The sequence below is a fragment of the Rattus norvegicus genome, chromosome 11, assembly GCF_036323735.1.
Source record: "Rattus norvegicus strain BN/NHsdMcwi chromosome 11, GRCr8, whole genome shotgun sequence".
In the NCBI taxonomy this organism is placed as follows: Eukaryota; Metazoa; Chordata; class Mammalia; order Rodentia; family Muridae; genus Rattus; species Rattus norvegicus.
In genome coordinates this window covers 68,522,242-68,537,916 of record NC_086029.1, presented here as the reverse complement: position 1 = coordinate 68,537,916, position 15,675 = coordinate 68,522,242, and the positions used below count along the sequence as shown (strand labels likewise).

The 15,675-nt window shown below is 41.4% G+C and overlaps 1 protein-coding gene across 16 annotated transcripts in view; it reads right to left on the bottom strand.

The window, feature by feature from the left end:
* Positions 1 to 15,675, bottom strand: part of Phldb2 (pleckstrin homology-like domain, family B, member 2) — a 218,987-nt gene that overhangs the window by 2,808 nt on the left and 200,504 nt on the right. For 9 of the 16 annotated variants that reach the window (XM_039088880.2, XM_039088883.2, XM_063270857.1 and 6 more), the window contains 4 exons: positions 10,276 to 10,480; positions 5,257 to 5,347; positions 4,200 to 4,346; positions 1,601 to 1,820 (listed from right to left, as the gene is read on the bottom strand). In XM_039088880.2, coding sequence (XP_038944808.1) covers positions 1,601 to 1,820; positions 4,200 to 4,346; positions 5,257 to 5,347; positions 10,276 to 10,480 — 663 coding nt within the window. Of the gene's footprint in view, positions 1 to 1,600; positions 1,821 to 4,199; positions 4,347 to 5,256; positions 5,348 to 10,275; positions 10,481 to 13,928; positions 13,950 to 15,675 lie in introns of all 16 variants that reach the window. The other 7 variants (XM_039088877.2, XM_039088879.2, XM_039088882.2 and 4 more) reach the window with 1 other exon arrangement.

Below are 15,675 nucleotides of genomic sequence, written 5' to 3'. Positions count from 1 at the left end.
CTGTGAACAGAGTCAAACTGGCAGCATCTACCCAAGGCCATTCCACTGCTCAGTCACTTCTGATGTGAATGCAAAAAAGCTAGAGGACTCTCCCTCTTATCTGCTTTGGTATTAGGGTCTTGAATATGCTAAATCTTTGTATTTAAAATAAAATTGAAAATCAGCCACTAAAAGTTTCAGTTTAGCAACAGCCTTTGTAAGGCTTAGAGGGAGGGAGGTTTTGGAAAGCTGGTAGGGCCCCTGAACCATACACCTGACTGATGGACAGTGAAATCAGGCTCACAGATGAGTGAAACGTGGAGTGATGAAGACTCTCTCTCCTCCAAATCCTTTGATCTTTTCTGTTGGAACGTTCTGAGTGAGGCTGTCTGTAAAGGCTACACAAATGTGTTTATGTGTTGGATGATGTATGTTTATGTCCATGGATGATAGACTGGATTTCTTATGAAGCAGGTATCTTTCCTATTTCACTGAGGACCTTTATGAGAGACTCTGGATAAGAAAGCAGACCCTGGGGCTGGAGAGATGGCTCAATGGTTAAAAGTACTGGCTGTTCTTCCAGAGGACTTTGGTTTAATTCCCAGAACCCATACTCGTGTGACACCACCCTTCCTTAGCAGCAGAAGAGACTTGGACTATACTAATGCTTCTAACAGGCACCTTTCACATTTGATGCACATGTAAATAAGGTGCTAACTCATTTCTTTATTTGGCTGTCTGGGGACAGAGTCTCTCACGACATAGCATAGCCCAGGCTGGCCTCAGACTCACTGTTCTGCTTTTCACTCTTTTTGAGTGATGACATTGCAGTTGTGTACCCCTGTGCCTCACCCAAGAGGCATTTAAGTAAGTGTTCCGGTTACACTGTGTATTCATAAGATTCAGTGGAATGCGTTTCCCATGGTTAAGCATTTAGGAATCCCACAGTGCGTTTGATACTTAATGAATGCTCGCCTATTCCCTAGTTTGCTGATGAGCTATGCTTTCTTCTCTTAAGAGATTAAGACTGCCTCACGAACCACGGCTCACCAGCTATCAACTAGAGCTCCGTGGTTATGTGTAATTTAAATACGACAAATGGCCAAAAAACTCCCCCATATTAATGGCTTTGTAGTTTAAAGGGCAATAATTTAATGTAAAACTGTATTCCATTTAATACATATTTGAAATTTAGTTTATTTCAGAAATAGAATGGATTAATTCACACCTTTAAAAGTCACATGACTGCTACTGTAAAAAGTGAAATTTATCATATTTGAGTATAAAAATGTGAATATAAAATAAAGTATGCCTTCGAAGTTATCATCACCATTACTTATTTTACATATCAGCCACTTTCTTTATTTCTCTCTTTCTGTTTCTTTTCTTTCTGAGATAGGATCTCACCATGTCGTCTAGGTTAGTCTCATACTGGCAGGTTCAAATGATCCTCCTGCCTCAGTCTCCCAAATTTTCTAGGTTCAGATAATGAATTTCAATTTCCTTTTATTTTTAACACATTTGAATATAACACTTCAATTTGCTTGGTTTTTTGTTGTTGTTGTTTTGGGTTTTTTGTTGTTGTTGCTTTGTTTTGTTTTGTTTTGTTTTTATCATTTACCTGCATAATAAGAAAATGTTCGCTTATTCCGGTCAAAAACAAACCAGCGTTTCTTCCACGTTTTAATTTTTCCACCCATTTTGATGAGGTATCCTCGGCAGGTCTTCTCTGTGATTGACACATGAAAACAGGTGTCGATATTGTGGCCCGCAGTCTCCACATGACTCCGCAAGTCGAAGTCTTCTTTCCGGACAGGCAGATAGCGAGTCAGGGGACGAGCCTGGAAAAGTGCGAAACATACTTCGTCTATAGTGTATAGATAACTTTTCTTTTATTCACCCCCCCTCCCCATTGCATTATGTTAGATGTTAGAAGGAAGTGTAGCGCTGAAGGTTTAAAATGGCGCTCATCCTCTGGAGACTAAAGAACTGATGGCTCTTAAGTAGGGTGCTGCTACATGAGAGAAGGCGGAGCTAAAGGTGGGCCTATTGATTCTACTCCCTGAGAAGGGCAGATGTGGGAATGAAAAGCCCTCCCAAATGTAACATTAAAGAAGTCAGCCAGTAAAGTGTGCAGGGATGAGGCATGCTGCCACCCTGCTGCTCCTTGCAGACCAGGATTCTGCCCAGGAAACCGTCCTCTTCTCTCGTCACAACAACAGTTCTCCTAAGGTAATCCGGATACAGACTGATTAGACAGACACTGTTTTGTAGGTACAAGCCCCAGAAGATCCCCCAGAGTTAAAAATGTCAGTTTATCTATTTAAGGCAGAGATGCGTGCTTTGAAAAGGGAAGTTAAAATAAAATGAGCTGTAGAATCGATGCTGGACCTAATGTGAGGAACTGTATAGGAACACAGTCCAAGGGATGTGTGCACATGGCCTGTTTTACTAATGATGAGGACCAAGGTTAACAGTGGGAAGCACAGACCACCGTGGATGCTGCTTCCAAATTCTCTGTCTCTGTCTGTCTCTCTGCCTCTCTGTCTGTCCCTGCCTCTCTGTCTCTGCCTCTCTGTCTGTCTCTCTGTCTGTCTGTCTCTGTCTGCCTCTTTGTCTCTGTTTCTCTGTCTGTCTCTCTGTTTCTTTGTCTGTCTCTGTCTCTCTCCCTCCCTCTCTCTCTCCCTCTCCATCTCCCCCTCTCTCTCTCTAGCTCTGTTAAATAATTCCAGGCTTTTGCCCCCGGGAAATGATCTAATTATATTGTATAAAGCTTATAATCAAGATTAAAATAGAATTCTGCCCTTTGGTTTGGCTTCAGATATTAAACATGCTTGGGTGACCTTCACCACCAGTCAGAGTCTAGCAGAGGTCAGAGCATAATTCAGTAAAAGGATCCATTTCCGTTTCCAGTTTTCCTCCAGATTTTATTTTCACTGCAAGGCGGCTGCCATAGGCTTAGGAATGCCCCACCACTCATACAGCTTTAAAGACAGTGGCTAGTCACTGTGGGCCAATGGTCAGCAGCTGGAGATGGTGGGGGAAATGATACTCTGCCTTAGGGTCACCAACTTCTGCAAAACTGGTGTGAGCCCCTTCATTCTCAGAAAGCAAGCATAATATAAACGGCTATAACGGAAAGGGTTGGGATTCAAATCTAGGATGAACAAGAAAGGATGTTACACCAGATAAATGGTTTTCCTCCATTTAGTTGAGTGTGGTTCTCAAAGGACTGTGTATTATAGACTGGTGTAGGAAAGCGGACATAAGTGGTTAGAAAAAGGGGGGAAAATTCTATCACTATACTAAGAAACTGGGCTGGTTTAATTTAAATTTATCCCATTTTGGAAAGTTCCCTTTTAGAGATTTCCTCCTTTTCCCCTCATCAAAGTTTTTAGTTTGGAGTGTGTGTGTGTGTGTGTGTGTGTGTGTGTGTGTGTGTAAATAGACATATATATATATAATATAGATGATAATTTGAAATACATGTATGTATATATACATGCATAATGATGTGTATATATGTATACATATATAGTAATGTATAGTATATATACTGCAAACTATACATATATGCATGTATATATTCTAAACTATTCATCATCTCTCAATATATATATAGTTTTTAAAAACATTTTAATTAGAAATTTTTACCTTTAGTTGTGTGTGTGTGTGTGTGTGTGTGTGTGTGTGTGTGTGTGTGCATGCGTGTGTAAATGTACAGTTGAGTGCAGCTCCAGAAGAGTCCAGAAAAAGGCACTGGCCACGTGGAGCTGGAGTTATAGGCATGGGTGGTTGTGAGTGTCCAGAATCGAATGCTGGCCGAGAACAGCATCCGGTACTCTGGAAGTGCAGCAAGTACTCTTAACTGCTGGGCCATCTGCCTGGTCCCTTGTGTGTGTCTCTGGTAACCACTGCCATGACCCTTTTCAAAGCTAGACAAAACATATTCCCCCTTAGATGTCCACGGAATGGATAGAAGTCTCCCTTTCTTTCCAGCATTTAAGTAGAGCGTATGAATCACACGTGAGTGAGATTTGCCAGGGTAGTTCCACAGTAGTTTCCTAGAAGTTCTAAAATGAACGCAGCCTGCACATTAACCCACATCTTTCTCTTACCCATTCTGCCAAACACTAAGGTATTCAGACAGAATTAAAGTCTTCTACAAAATGACCACCAGGGGGCAACCGACACTTATGCATCCACATGCATCCACCAACCTGTGCCCTTTGTTTCTCTCTTATTTTGACTTCTTTTTCTATTAACTTCTGCCTCTGGCTGGTTTCTTCTTGTAGTCGCTTTTCCAGGATTTCCCGGCGTCGTTTTTCTTCTTCCAGAGCTCGCTTCTTGGCTTCCATTTCCCGTTCCTAATTATCATTATACGGAACAATAATTATTTTAAATTGTGGCAATTATACTTGAAGGGACCGTGAAACAAATACCCAAATTCTCATTAGACAATTTTCATCTTGTATCTTGGTTTCTAACAATGTATAATGTGTCCTAACACAAAACGTGATCACCTCACCTCTGCTTAGCTCCCAAAGTCATCTTTTGCTATTAGTTAATTAGCCAACAATTAAATATTAATCTTCAGTGAAAATTTGGCTTGTGACTAATTCAGGCGTTTTGTTCTTCCTTTTTCAAATGTCGTGCAGAACTAGCTATGAAGCTTAGGCTGTTCTCTGGGGGACTCTCCAGGGTGAAGGCCACCAGTCACTCCAACTTCTGTTATTACTGCGTAGCTTCCTGGCTGAAGGCCCGAGAGGAAGTTTTGTGGGAAGCTGGAAAAGGAAAGGAGTTGCCCTCAAGGCAGGATGTAAAGGCGTTTTTTTGGGGGTGGGGGTTGGGGAGTCCCAAGGAAGTTCTGATTCTGACCTGAAATAGAGTCACAATAGCTTGTGGGTTTTAGATATCACAATAGCGTGGTCAACGGGAGTTGGAAAGGACAGAAGAATGCATAAGGAAATGTCATTCTTTCCTATTCCTTCAAAAAAAATCCAACTGGTCATCACAGGGGGAGGGAACTCAGCAGAGAGCATCCACTCCAGTCTGTGTGAAGCACGGACACGCACAGGAAGTTACAGGGCACAGAGTGCAGTAGAGGGCGTGGACATCAGCGCTTTAGCACCTTTCCTTTGGGGACAGGAAAGGAGGCTGAGCAGCTCCCAAGGTCACAGCACTCAGTAAGGCCCCTGAAAGAAGGCTGCTGGCAAGAGGTGGGCCCCTCGCTCCCACTGTCCATCACAGACTCCCGGCAGGAGCTGACCATCTTACCCTGGACTCAAGCAGCCGCGTCTTCTCCGCGTGTGCCTGTTTCAAGAGTCTTTCCATTTCTTCTATCCTGGCAATGTTAGATGTGCTGGCACTGAAGCAAACAAAAAGCCTTTTAAGAATGTTTGCTGAGGAAGGGAGTCAGGGAGGATGAGTGGAACCAAAATACATTGTGTGAAATTCTCAAAGAACTAATAAAAATATGTTTAAAAAAACATTGTTCACCTGATAAGACTCACACACCAAAGTTACAAGTCACAATTAAATCACACACACACACACACACACACACACACACACACACAAGTCACAGTCACAGTCACAGTCACAGTCACAGTCACAGTCACAGTCAAAGCATATACAATTTGAAGGATATCCCTCATGAGTCATTATGTCTATTGGGGACCAATCAGCTCATCTCTGAAACTCATAGCTGACTCAATATTTATCTCAGTGTAGAAGTCAAAGAGGGGCACATGAGACAAGGGCAGTGTAAACTGGTTAGAAACATACAAGGTGAAGAAAGGTAAGTCTTACAACATGGGCCACAACACGGCCGTTAATCTAACACTGACAGCCACGTGAGCCTTTGCCTCTTCGGATGTAAACGATGTCAACGTCTGAAGTCCCTGCCTTCAGTTGGGCAATCTGTACCTTTACAGGTGGGGGCATTTTACTTTTTAAATGACACGAATGGCAAAGTGACTTGCATAGGTGAGCAAGCGGTGGTCAGCTTTGTTAAAAGCCCTCGCCTACCATCTTGGTGCTAAAACTGTACAAAAGAACTCAAGAACATTAATAAAAACTTCATCTTGGAAAAGTCATCACCCCAACTAGTGAAGGGAAGCCAAAACCAAAACCAAAAGCAATGTGGGTGGGTGCTCCAAGAACACTCAGGGTCTAGGCCAGAGGTCATATATCCTGATGTCTCAGTCTCTAGAGCCCTGCTGTGTCCTGTCCCGTGTGCCTCCTTCCTCAAGCACCCATCTTGATTCTAGGTTGACTTGAGAATGAACAGGCTGTTCTGTCCGTGTCCTCACAGCACAGAGTCCAGCCCAGGAGGCACAATCATAGAACACGTATAAAAGGGAGTATTTGGAGTCCTTTGGGTTATTAGAGTAAATCATGCAAAGAATGGCTAATTAATATATGTACATGGACACCTGTGTATGTGCGTATGCTTGTTCATGTGGGGTAGAGGTATATGTGTGCGCACATGTATGTAGAAGTTCGAGGCTGGCTTTGGGTGTTCTTCTTCAGAAGCCCTCTACTTTGATTAGTTAAACCACAGGAATCTGTCTTTGTCTCTCCTGTACCTGGACTGAAAGCCTGTCACCATGTCTGGCATTGTATGTATGTATGTATGTATGTATGTATGTATGTATGTACGTACGTATATAAACTGGTTCTAGGGATTGAATTCAGACCCTAACGGCCCATGCCACCATGTCTGACATCCATTATCTATCTATCTACTTATTATTCATTTAAACTGGTTCCAGGAATTGAACTCAGATCCTAATGCTAGTGTGGCAAGTGTATTAAGGACTGAGTTATCTCCCCAGCCATGTATAAACACTTTTAAGACAAACTCTCACTATATTGCCAAGCTGGCCTTGAACTCACTATCCTCCTACCTGCACCTTTAAAGGCTGGGATTTACAGGTGTGAGATACCACACTTTTAGCCTCCTCAACTGTTCTTGGCAGAATCAAACTTAAGATGGCTCACATCAAAGACTAAGCGTGCTTCTGCAGAGATGAAGGGCTACAGTAACAACACACATGGCTCACCTTCTAAAGACTGCCAGTCCCACTGAGCAGGTGTGAGAGAGGGAACTACCTAAGGGATCTGAGGATCTTACAAGCCTAACAACTGGGTGCAGTGCGTGTTGGGGCCAAGTGTTAGGCTGGTGCTTTCCCTGAAAAACAGAATACAAGGATCTCTCTCTCTCTCTCTCTCTCTCTCTCTCTCTCTCTCTCTCTCTCTCTCTCTCTCCTATTCTTTCCATTAGCTACTGGGCAACATAGGAAAGCATAAGTTGTATTCTTTTCATAGTAAGAATTCAGGAAAAAAAACTTCCATTTTATGCATAAAGTCTTTATCGCTTTTATTGACAGTACTCAACTTCATAGACAGAAAGGGAACAAACTTCACCAACACAGCTGAGAAAGCTGAGGACATTATATGGCTGTGGGCCACACAGCAGCATGCAACTGGATGCATATTCCACACTGCTGTCCACACCACACTATATGGTTTATGTCCCAACTAAATCACAGGTCTTAAGAACCACTTAATTAAAGTTATAGGACTTTTGGGCTATAAATGAATGGTATAGCACTTGTCTGGGCTACACGAAGCTGTGGGCTATGGGTTCTCTTCCTAGTCTCTCTCTCTATATCTATATCTATATCTATATCTATATCTATATCTATATCTATATCTATATCTATATCTATATCTATATCTATATCTATATCTATATCTATATATCTATGTGTGTGTGCATGTATATATATGTGTGTGTGTATATGTGTATATATTATATATGTGCATATATGTATATATGTATATGTGTATATATATATATATCATACACTCATTCACTCACTCACACACATACATGCATGCACTTGCCTAGGGTACATGAAGAACACACACACACACACACACACACACACACACACACACACATCAGGCATGCGCAGACACCTACACACAGAAGAAACAAACTCACCATCGTCCACCCGACTTGTCACATTTGATGTAATTTATATTTCTTTAGATTTTAATCGTGTTCTTGTTTGTTTACTTGTCTTCCGTTCTCATCTTTATCGAGCATGTGTCTGACAAGTGGACATATTTATGGTGTATGATGTGACACTGAGATACATACATGTACTGTAAAATGTACCAATCCCAAGCTCACTCACATGTCCATCACTGCTTATAACTTCTGGGTGTGTGTGTGTCTGGTGAGACACATCTGTCCCTTAGATCTCTGTGGGACAATAGTACTGTGGAGTTGTCATTCCAGGTAAGTCACTGTGCACAGCCACCATTATTGTCCATAGCTGTTTGACCCAGGACTGACCCAACAGTGCTGGCCGTCACAGGCAACGATTGCTCATCGTCAGATATCACTAAGCCTTTATTGCCAATGTCAAAAAATTGAACAAAAAAGTACAACATCTCAACAAAAAGAGTGTGAGGTGAAAAAGTGACAAATTAGTAACTTTACTCCCATGCCACTACCTACCTTTAAAAGTGCATTTTTATGGACTAGAGGGATGGCTCGGTAGTTACTGCATCATTTAATTCAATTTCCGGCAACTCCGAGACACCTGTCTGTAACTGTAAGTTCCTGTGTGTGCACCTGTCAGTGAATCTAAGCTATCTGATGCCCTCTTTGGGCCTCCACAGGTGCCAGGCACCCACACAGTGCAGACACGCATGCAGGCAAAAGACTCATATTCATAAAACAAAATAAATAAATCTAAAGAGAAAACTGTTTTGAGAAGCATATTAATACTAAGGTAAGCTGTATGCCTTCTTATGCTCTAAAACACCATGCTGAAGTCCAGGCACCCAAGAAAGAGAGAATGTTTGGAACGAGTGCTATGGAGAAGTGCCTTCCCCAGCTCTGTCTTGAAACTAGTGCAGAGAACAGGCAAGGACTAAAACAATTTTTTGTTGTTGTTGTTTTGCTGTGATGAAGTCTTTTTAAACCACGCATTAAAATATCCCCAAATTATAAGTCTTTTAAGTAAGTAATTCCATCCTGAAATTCTAGTGACACAAACTTGGCTTTGTGGTTTATTATGTCACCAAAAGCCATCTGTAGAGCGATAGAATTACTCAGTTGTGGGCACATTCGCCTTCGTTTTTTTGTTGAAACATCATTTTCGGGGGTTCTAGAAAGTGACTGGAGCTGGCATTGCCTTAGCTATTTTCAGCATCGTTCTTTACACTGTCACTAAACAGAAGGGTCAAAAAACAGTCTTGGTTGCACACAGAAATAAAAGGGGTTCAGAAGTAGTTTGGATAAAAGATTAATTGAGTAATTGTTATCAAAATACATTATATACACATGCATAAAAACATAGACACACACATCTTTAGAAGCATACACATACACAGTCAGAGAATACATTTACAAACATTTGGCCCATAATTTAGAAAAGGGCATGTCTTAAGTCTTAGAAAACAAGGGCAAAATCTACAAAACTCTCATTCTGCTTAAATCCTAGAACTACCTCATGTGAGAATATTCTGGAAGCGACTTAGAATGGCTCCTGTTTTCACTCTTGCCTTCTTACTGGACTCCAAAACCCTGACTCTGTGCTCATCCTGTGAGGAAAAGCTAAGCACTGACTTCACCCGTATGCTGGGGGTCCTCATCCTGGAAAGCTGAGAGAAGAGGGACAGATGTGGCTGGGCCCCAGACATGCTGGATCTGGGTTTCACTTTACCTAGCAGATGGCCAGGCGCTTGTGGTCAAGGCTTCAGCAAAGGCTAACTACTACCAGCACTAATTTATAGTGTAGATGTGTTTGCTCCTGGAACACAGTGGTGCTTTTGTTTCTCTCAGAAGAGAAAGACAAGTGCAAGAGGCTAAGTCCTCGTACAAATCTTAATATACAGAATAATTAACACTTTCTCTCTACCAAAGTAAAAGGGCCAGAAGAGCTTTTGAAATCCTGACTGTGTTTTTGAAGACCGTTGTCTTATTAATTTAAAATGTGGAAATGGGATTAGGGGCTTATCAATGGAGCTAACTTGAATTTTGAAGCACAGTGTAAATCAGAAAGCAAGCATAAAGAACTTGAAGTGAGGAAGTCGATCATATTATGCATGGCCAGCAAGAAACATATGATGGAAGGGTATGGCTTCCCATGATTCCAAGCCCTCTTCTGCATTATAGATTTGATATTGGAAATGTGGGGTTACAATATACATTCTGTCTCAAACTGATGAGTTTACATTTGAATCCAGAAGGCAGTTTTCAGCACGTCTTACCTAGATATATTGTCTGGTGAACAGGCAGAGATGCTGGTCTCCATGCTATCAGAGCTGTCTAGGCTCAATGTGTCATAGGCCTGGTCCTTGTAGCTGCGGTCTGAGTAATGGAAACTATTCAAGTAGACGTTCGACTCTGATGCTGTGCGGCTGTAGAATTCAGGTTTCTGTCTTTGTCCTTCGCTCATCTGTTGGTGATTATAACCTAAGGAGAAAACCATAAATATGTAAATATGTCTTGCCTCTCAAGCTCAGAATCTCACAAATCTACAGACTCGAGCCAGCAATGAGAAACATCTGCTCGTGAAATCTGGACACGGGTCTAACATAGTCTGAGGTCAGGAAGATCAAAGAAACAATGTCATGCCCGGTATGAGCAACCCCTTTGAAAGAAGTGGTCATGTGAGGGATTCTATTTGTCGGTGGGATCACTTGGCACCTCTTAAATCTCATCCCTACAACTCAGCATAGCTGAGAGCCTTATATCAGCACACTAAAAGACACGCACACACACTCACACATGCTCCCCAGGAACCAAAAACACAATTAAAGGCTCTGAATCCTCTAAGAAATAGGTTTCAGTGAAGGCACTAATGATACTGAGTACAATGCCAGCCATACAGGGCAGTCACCCCTCCAACAGCATTCAGACTTTAGGAGCATTCACAAAACAGCAAGTGGATTTGGCAGAGGTAGGGGTTGAGAAATGTGTGGTTCATAGTATCTATGATGGTTTCATCCGGTTCATATGCAAGCTGCATGTGTCTTCTTTATAGTCTTTGTCTCTGTCTTTTGCTAATGTCTTTGTCCTCCTCCAATGTCTGGCAGTTACTTATTTAAAATATTCAACAATCCTTCCCATAGCTAGGCCCCTTCGCCTTGTCATGGTGCAAGCTTTCCCTTTCCCACTTCAACAGCCAGCCCTCAGCTAGCTGGTGCTATTTGAAAGTCTGGGTATCAATAGCATCAAAGGCACCATAAACGAAAAATGCTTTCTTCTCCTTGTACTCTGACGGTTGGCGTATGACATCATCACCTTACCCTGTGTTTTTGCTCTAGCTACTCTGGGGCATTAAAAGCCATACTGTCTCATGTACTTTGTCATATGTACACAGGAAACGGGGATGAAAGTAAAAGAGCCTGAGTTCATCAAAATGATTTTCCATAGTTTATAATCTTTTTTTTCCTGCTAAGAGAAAAATCTACTTTCCATTAACCCAGGGAATTAATGGCAGACCTATCAAAAGTTTATAAGTAGACCACTTAAATATATATGTCATCTTTTCTTTGGAGCTACCTTTCAATGATGATTTTAATTAAGGAAAAAAATGGTCTAAAGGAGAGAAAAAGACAAAACGAAAATAGCAAAACCCTCAAATAAAGCAGTGGTCCATAGCAGCTGACTTAGCATTTATTTAGAAACAGGAGCCTCATCCATGATGCCTTAGCAAAGTAGCCCACCCAAGGGCTCTACAAAATTATGAGTGACAGGCATATTTTCTGGTCCTTTGAATTTTGTGTGGTTTTGAAATTGTCAAAGTGTGCTATTTAGACTAATGGATCTCTAGGAAAACTAGGCTCCCTCACACAGCCTGCCATCATAGATTACAGCTATGCATGTAGTAAAGCCATGTATCACAGAACTAGGGAAAGACATGAAGCCCAGACAGACACCGTGAGACCAGGCACGATACACCAGGAGTATCCTTTCCAGCAGCCATCCATACCCACAATGCCACACAAAGCCAGGCACTCCAAATGTGCAGCTTAAGTTACTTTAAAAAAAAAGAAGGCAAGAAAGTCATCACTCAGGTATTTATTTACCTTTTATACTTGAGCTTTTTGAATTATTAATTGTTCCCTTTACATCATTTCCAGATATTCATTAGGAAAGGAAGGGAAAATGACAAGAGAAATTATTTCAAAAGGCTACACCCAATTATTTCCTTACGACTTTTAGACAACACTGAAGCCTTCACATTGGTTATCAACTATACTTAAGACATGCCCTCATCCCAACGTGAAACAAAACAAAAACAAAACAAAAAACCTTGAAAGACACCTGAGTAATTGAGAGCACATGAGAATTCCAGCCCTGGCTGTGGTTTCTGCCTCCAACCCTCTCCTCCCCTCCTCCAAGGAGCTTTTCTTAAGTGAGGAAAAGGCAGTCCCAAGGAGGAAGAAGTAACATCCTACAAGAAAAAAAGCTCACACTCTCAAACAACTGAATGGCTTGCTTCTCCAATCTTCTAGAGTCCTGGGGTTTGGTTTGTTTTCTTCAGAAAACAGATAAATTTATAACTTCTAGTGAGAGAGGCGGGAAACTAAAAAGCTCAAAGTTTTCAGACATGCATACAAGGAACATCCACTCCACAGTGTGAACTGCCCTGCGCCTTGTAGACCTCGGCTCCCCAAATCAACTCAAGATTTGCTGTGCACCAAGGGCCTCTCTAGGTCATTCCAAAAGCAGGATAAGGACCCCAGATTTCTCCAGCAGCTTAATAGAAGCATTTTCCTTTCTAGTGTGAACACATTCACCTCATCGAGCTACACTGCCTACTGGCAAGAGCTGTCTGTTACAACTATCAACCTGAGATGGTTTTTGTCTGCCCAACAAATTAAAAAAATTCTCCTTTGGTTCTAAATAAAGGCATGTCCATGAATGGTGGTGTGCACCTGTAATCCCAGCACTCAAGAGGCTGAGGCAGGAGGATTGTTGTGAGTTTCAAGTCAGCCTGGGATACACTTTAAAGATAAAGGAAATAAATAAGGGTGCAGATCTCTCCCTTGTAATCTTAGAATTGCACTTGAGTGAACTGATTTGGGGTTTTGAGCTCAGATCTGACCATCCAAAGGCATCAGTACTTCCTACAGAGGAAAGACCATGGCAGAACAGAGCTTAAGAGCGTGTGGGTAGCAGTCTCCAAAACTGCTGAGTGAAAACACACAGGGGAGCAGCCCTGAGTGGAAGCCCAAGCTCTGTGAGGGAGACACAGGTATCCTGTTCACTGCAGACTGTGGCTTAGTTACCATGAGGACATCACAAAACTGTCACTGAGTAAACTCACTTTCATCTATCAACACCCCCAACTCCCGGAGTGGTCAAATGGAGCAGACATGAGTCTACTTTTGGGGTGGAACTAAGGAACTAACTTGGGAAACTGGAGACATTCTCAATCCAAGTCCACTTGGGTTTTGTTATTTTTTAATTATGTAGCAAGAACAATGTTCAGTGGAAAGAGTGGCAATAAGATAAACAAATGATCTTGGAAGTACTTGGTGAAGGAGTAGTTCTAAGGTCTAGAAAGCAAGATCCCATGTCTCGGTTTGTTTTATAGCTGAGAATGTACCAGGAAACAACCAACCCAGCCCTCTTCCTTGCCCAGGAACACCATTAAAACACAGTACATATTCCAGTGATTTTTTTTCTAATTGTAAGGCCAGTTTCAATGTATTCTGGCTTATTGGTGCCCAAAGTTCTCTTGTTAATTAACCACATAAGATATGCAGTTTCCCCAACATATTTCACAGATATATGATATATCTTTAATAGCAATCTGTGCCTTAATAAGGAAGGTAGGATGATTTAAGATTATAATCAGGGCTTAGTTTAAACGGATTAAGACTCTGATAATGCACTGGTCACAGCTCACCTGCTGAAGAATTCATTCTTCCTAATGACAGTCCACAGCCAGAAGAACGAATAAGGCAAAGGAAAGGGTGAGGAAGGCAGAGAAAGGGGAAAGGTACAAGGTCAGAAAGGCTGACATGGGGATGGGAAAGCATCCACCCAACATGCATTCCTTGACGTATTAGTAATGACATCAGATGAACATGATGGCCACACTTTACATTCAATCTATGCTTAGAAAGAAAAGCAAAAGTTTTTTTTTTTTAAATAGGCTCATGATACATGCATAGTTAGAAAAAAAAGATTTGTTACAAAAGAAAAGAAAAAACCTTATGCACATATTGGTCAAACAAAACAGTAATGATAATACTAATAAAACCAATCTATAAAACCGTTTTTTATTCAAGTGGCAGTAGCAAATAGTATTTAAGAACTCAGGGTAGTATTTCCTATTCAAAGGACTGGAGAGGTTGCCCAGTGCTTAAGACTATGACTGTTTTTTCCAGAGGATCTGGGTTTGATTCCTAAACCCCACGTGGCTGTTCATAGCCCTTTGAAACTTCAGATCCAGGAGGTATAATGCCCTTTTCTTGTCTCCTTGGGTACCAGGCACACGTGTGGTGCACAAGAATACATGCAGGCAAAATGCTCATACACAGAAACATAATTAGATGCACAGCCCATGAAACTTTATAACAAGTTCTTTCTCTTGCTATGTATGACTACTTAACCACAGCAGTAGCCTTCTTATGTATTCAAGGCAGGTGTTTATACTTTTCTTAACTCTCCAAAGACTTTCTTACCAAATGAGCCTAAGCAAGAGAAGTTCATTGGGGTTTCCTAAATCCTTCTGGTCTGTCATATGCTTTATTTCTGTCTGCCTAGCTTATAAAGAGAAACATCCTGCTATGCACTGAGTCTGCATGTTCCGCCCACTCTACTCTTTACCTGGCTCCTGGGCCCTCAATCAATGCTGTCACAGTATCTGTGTTTCCTGCATGGTCTGAACTTGTTATAAAAGCCCAAACAAGAAGAGTCATGCAGCTGCCTTTGAAGGAAGAGCAGCTGCCATAAGCATTGTTTCTTAAAAATAAATGTACAGCATTTTTTTTCTCTTTTGGATAGAAAGAACAATCTGACTAAAAATACACCATTGTAGACTTTAAAATCAGAGCAGCTCATAAAAATGACTTGACAATGACCTTTAGATATTTGCTGGAAACAAAAACACCACACAGGAAGGTTGTCATACCTTTCTTGGACTTTCCTGCATTTAATAAAACAAACAAACAAACAAACAAACAAAAAGAATAAAAATTTCATTCATGCTAAAGCTTACAAAGGGCAGTTGACCAGCTGTATAAAAAAAAAAAAAGCCATGAGCACTGCAACTTCTGGAGCCCAGTCCTCAGCTCTCGCCTTTGAACCCAGCTCCTTTCTGTGTTTTGTGGCTCAATGTCAGTGCTGTGGAAACAGTGCTGACTGAAGAGGGCTCATAATACTTACACCATCATCCTTGACGTTTCCATTACGCATAGCAGCAAAAAAAGATGCACTTTAGTTAATTATGTACAAAAGAGATAAAGGAGGAAGTCTACTACGTTTGACATAATGAAAATGTACGAGATATAAACTTGGCCAGATTACAATGTCAATCACATTTGTTTGCTATTTTAACGACATCAACAAGTATGCTGAAACAATTCTAAATGAAATATGCAGTTCACTCCTCCTGGACTCAGCGAGATGCCCACATGCTCTCTGTGTAA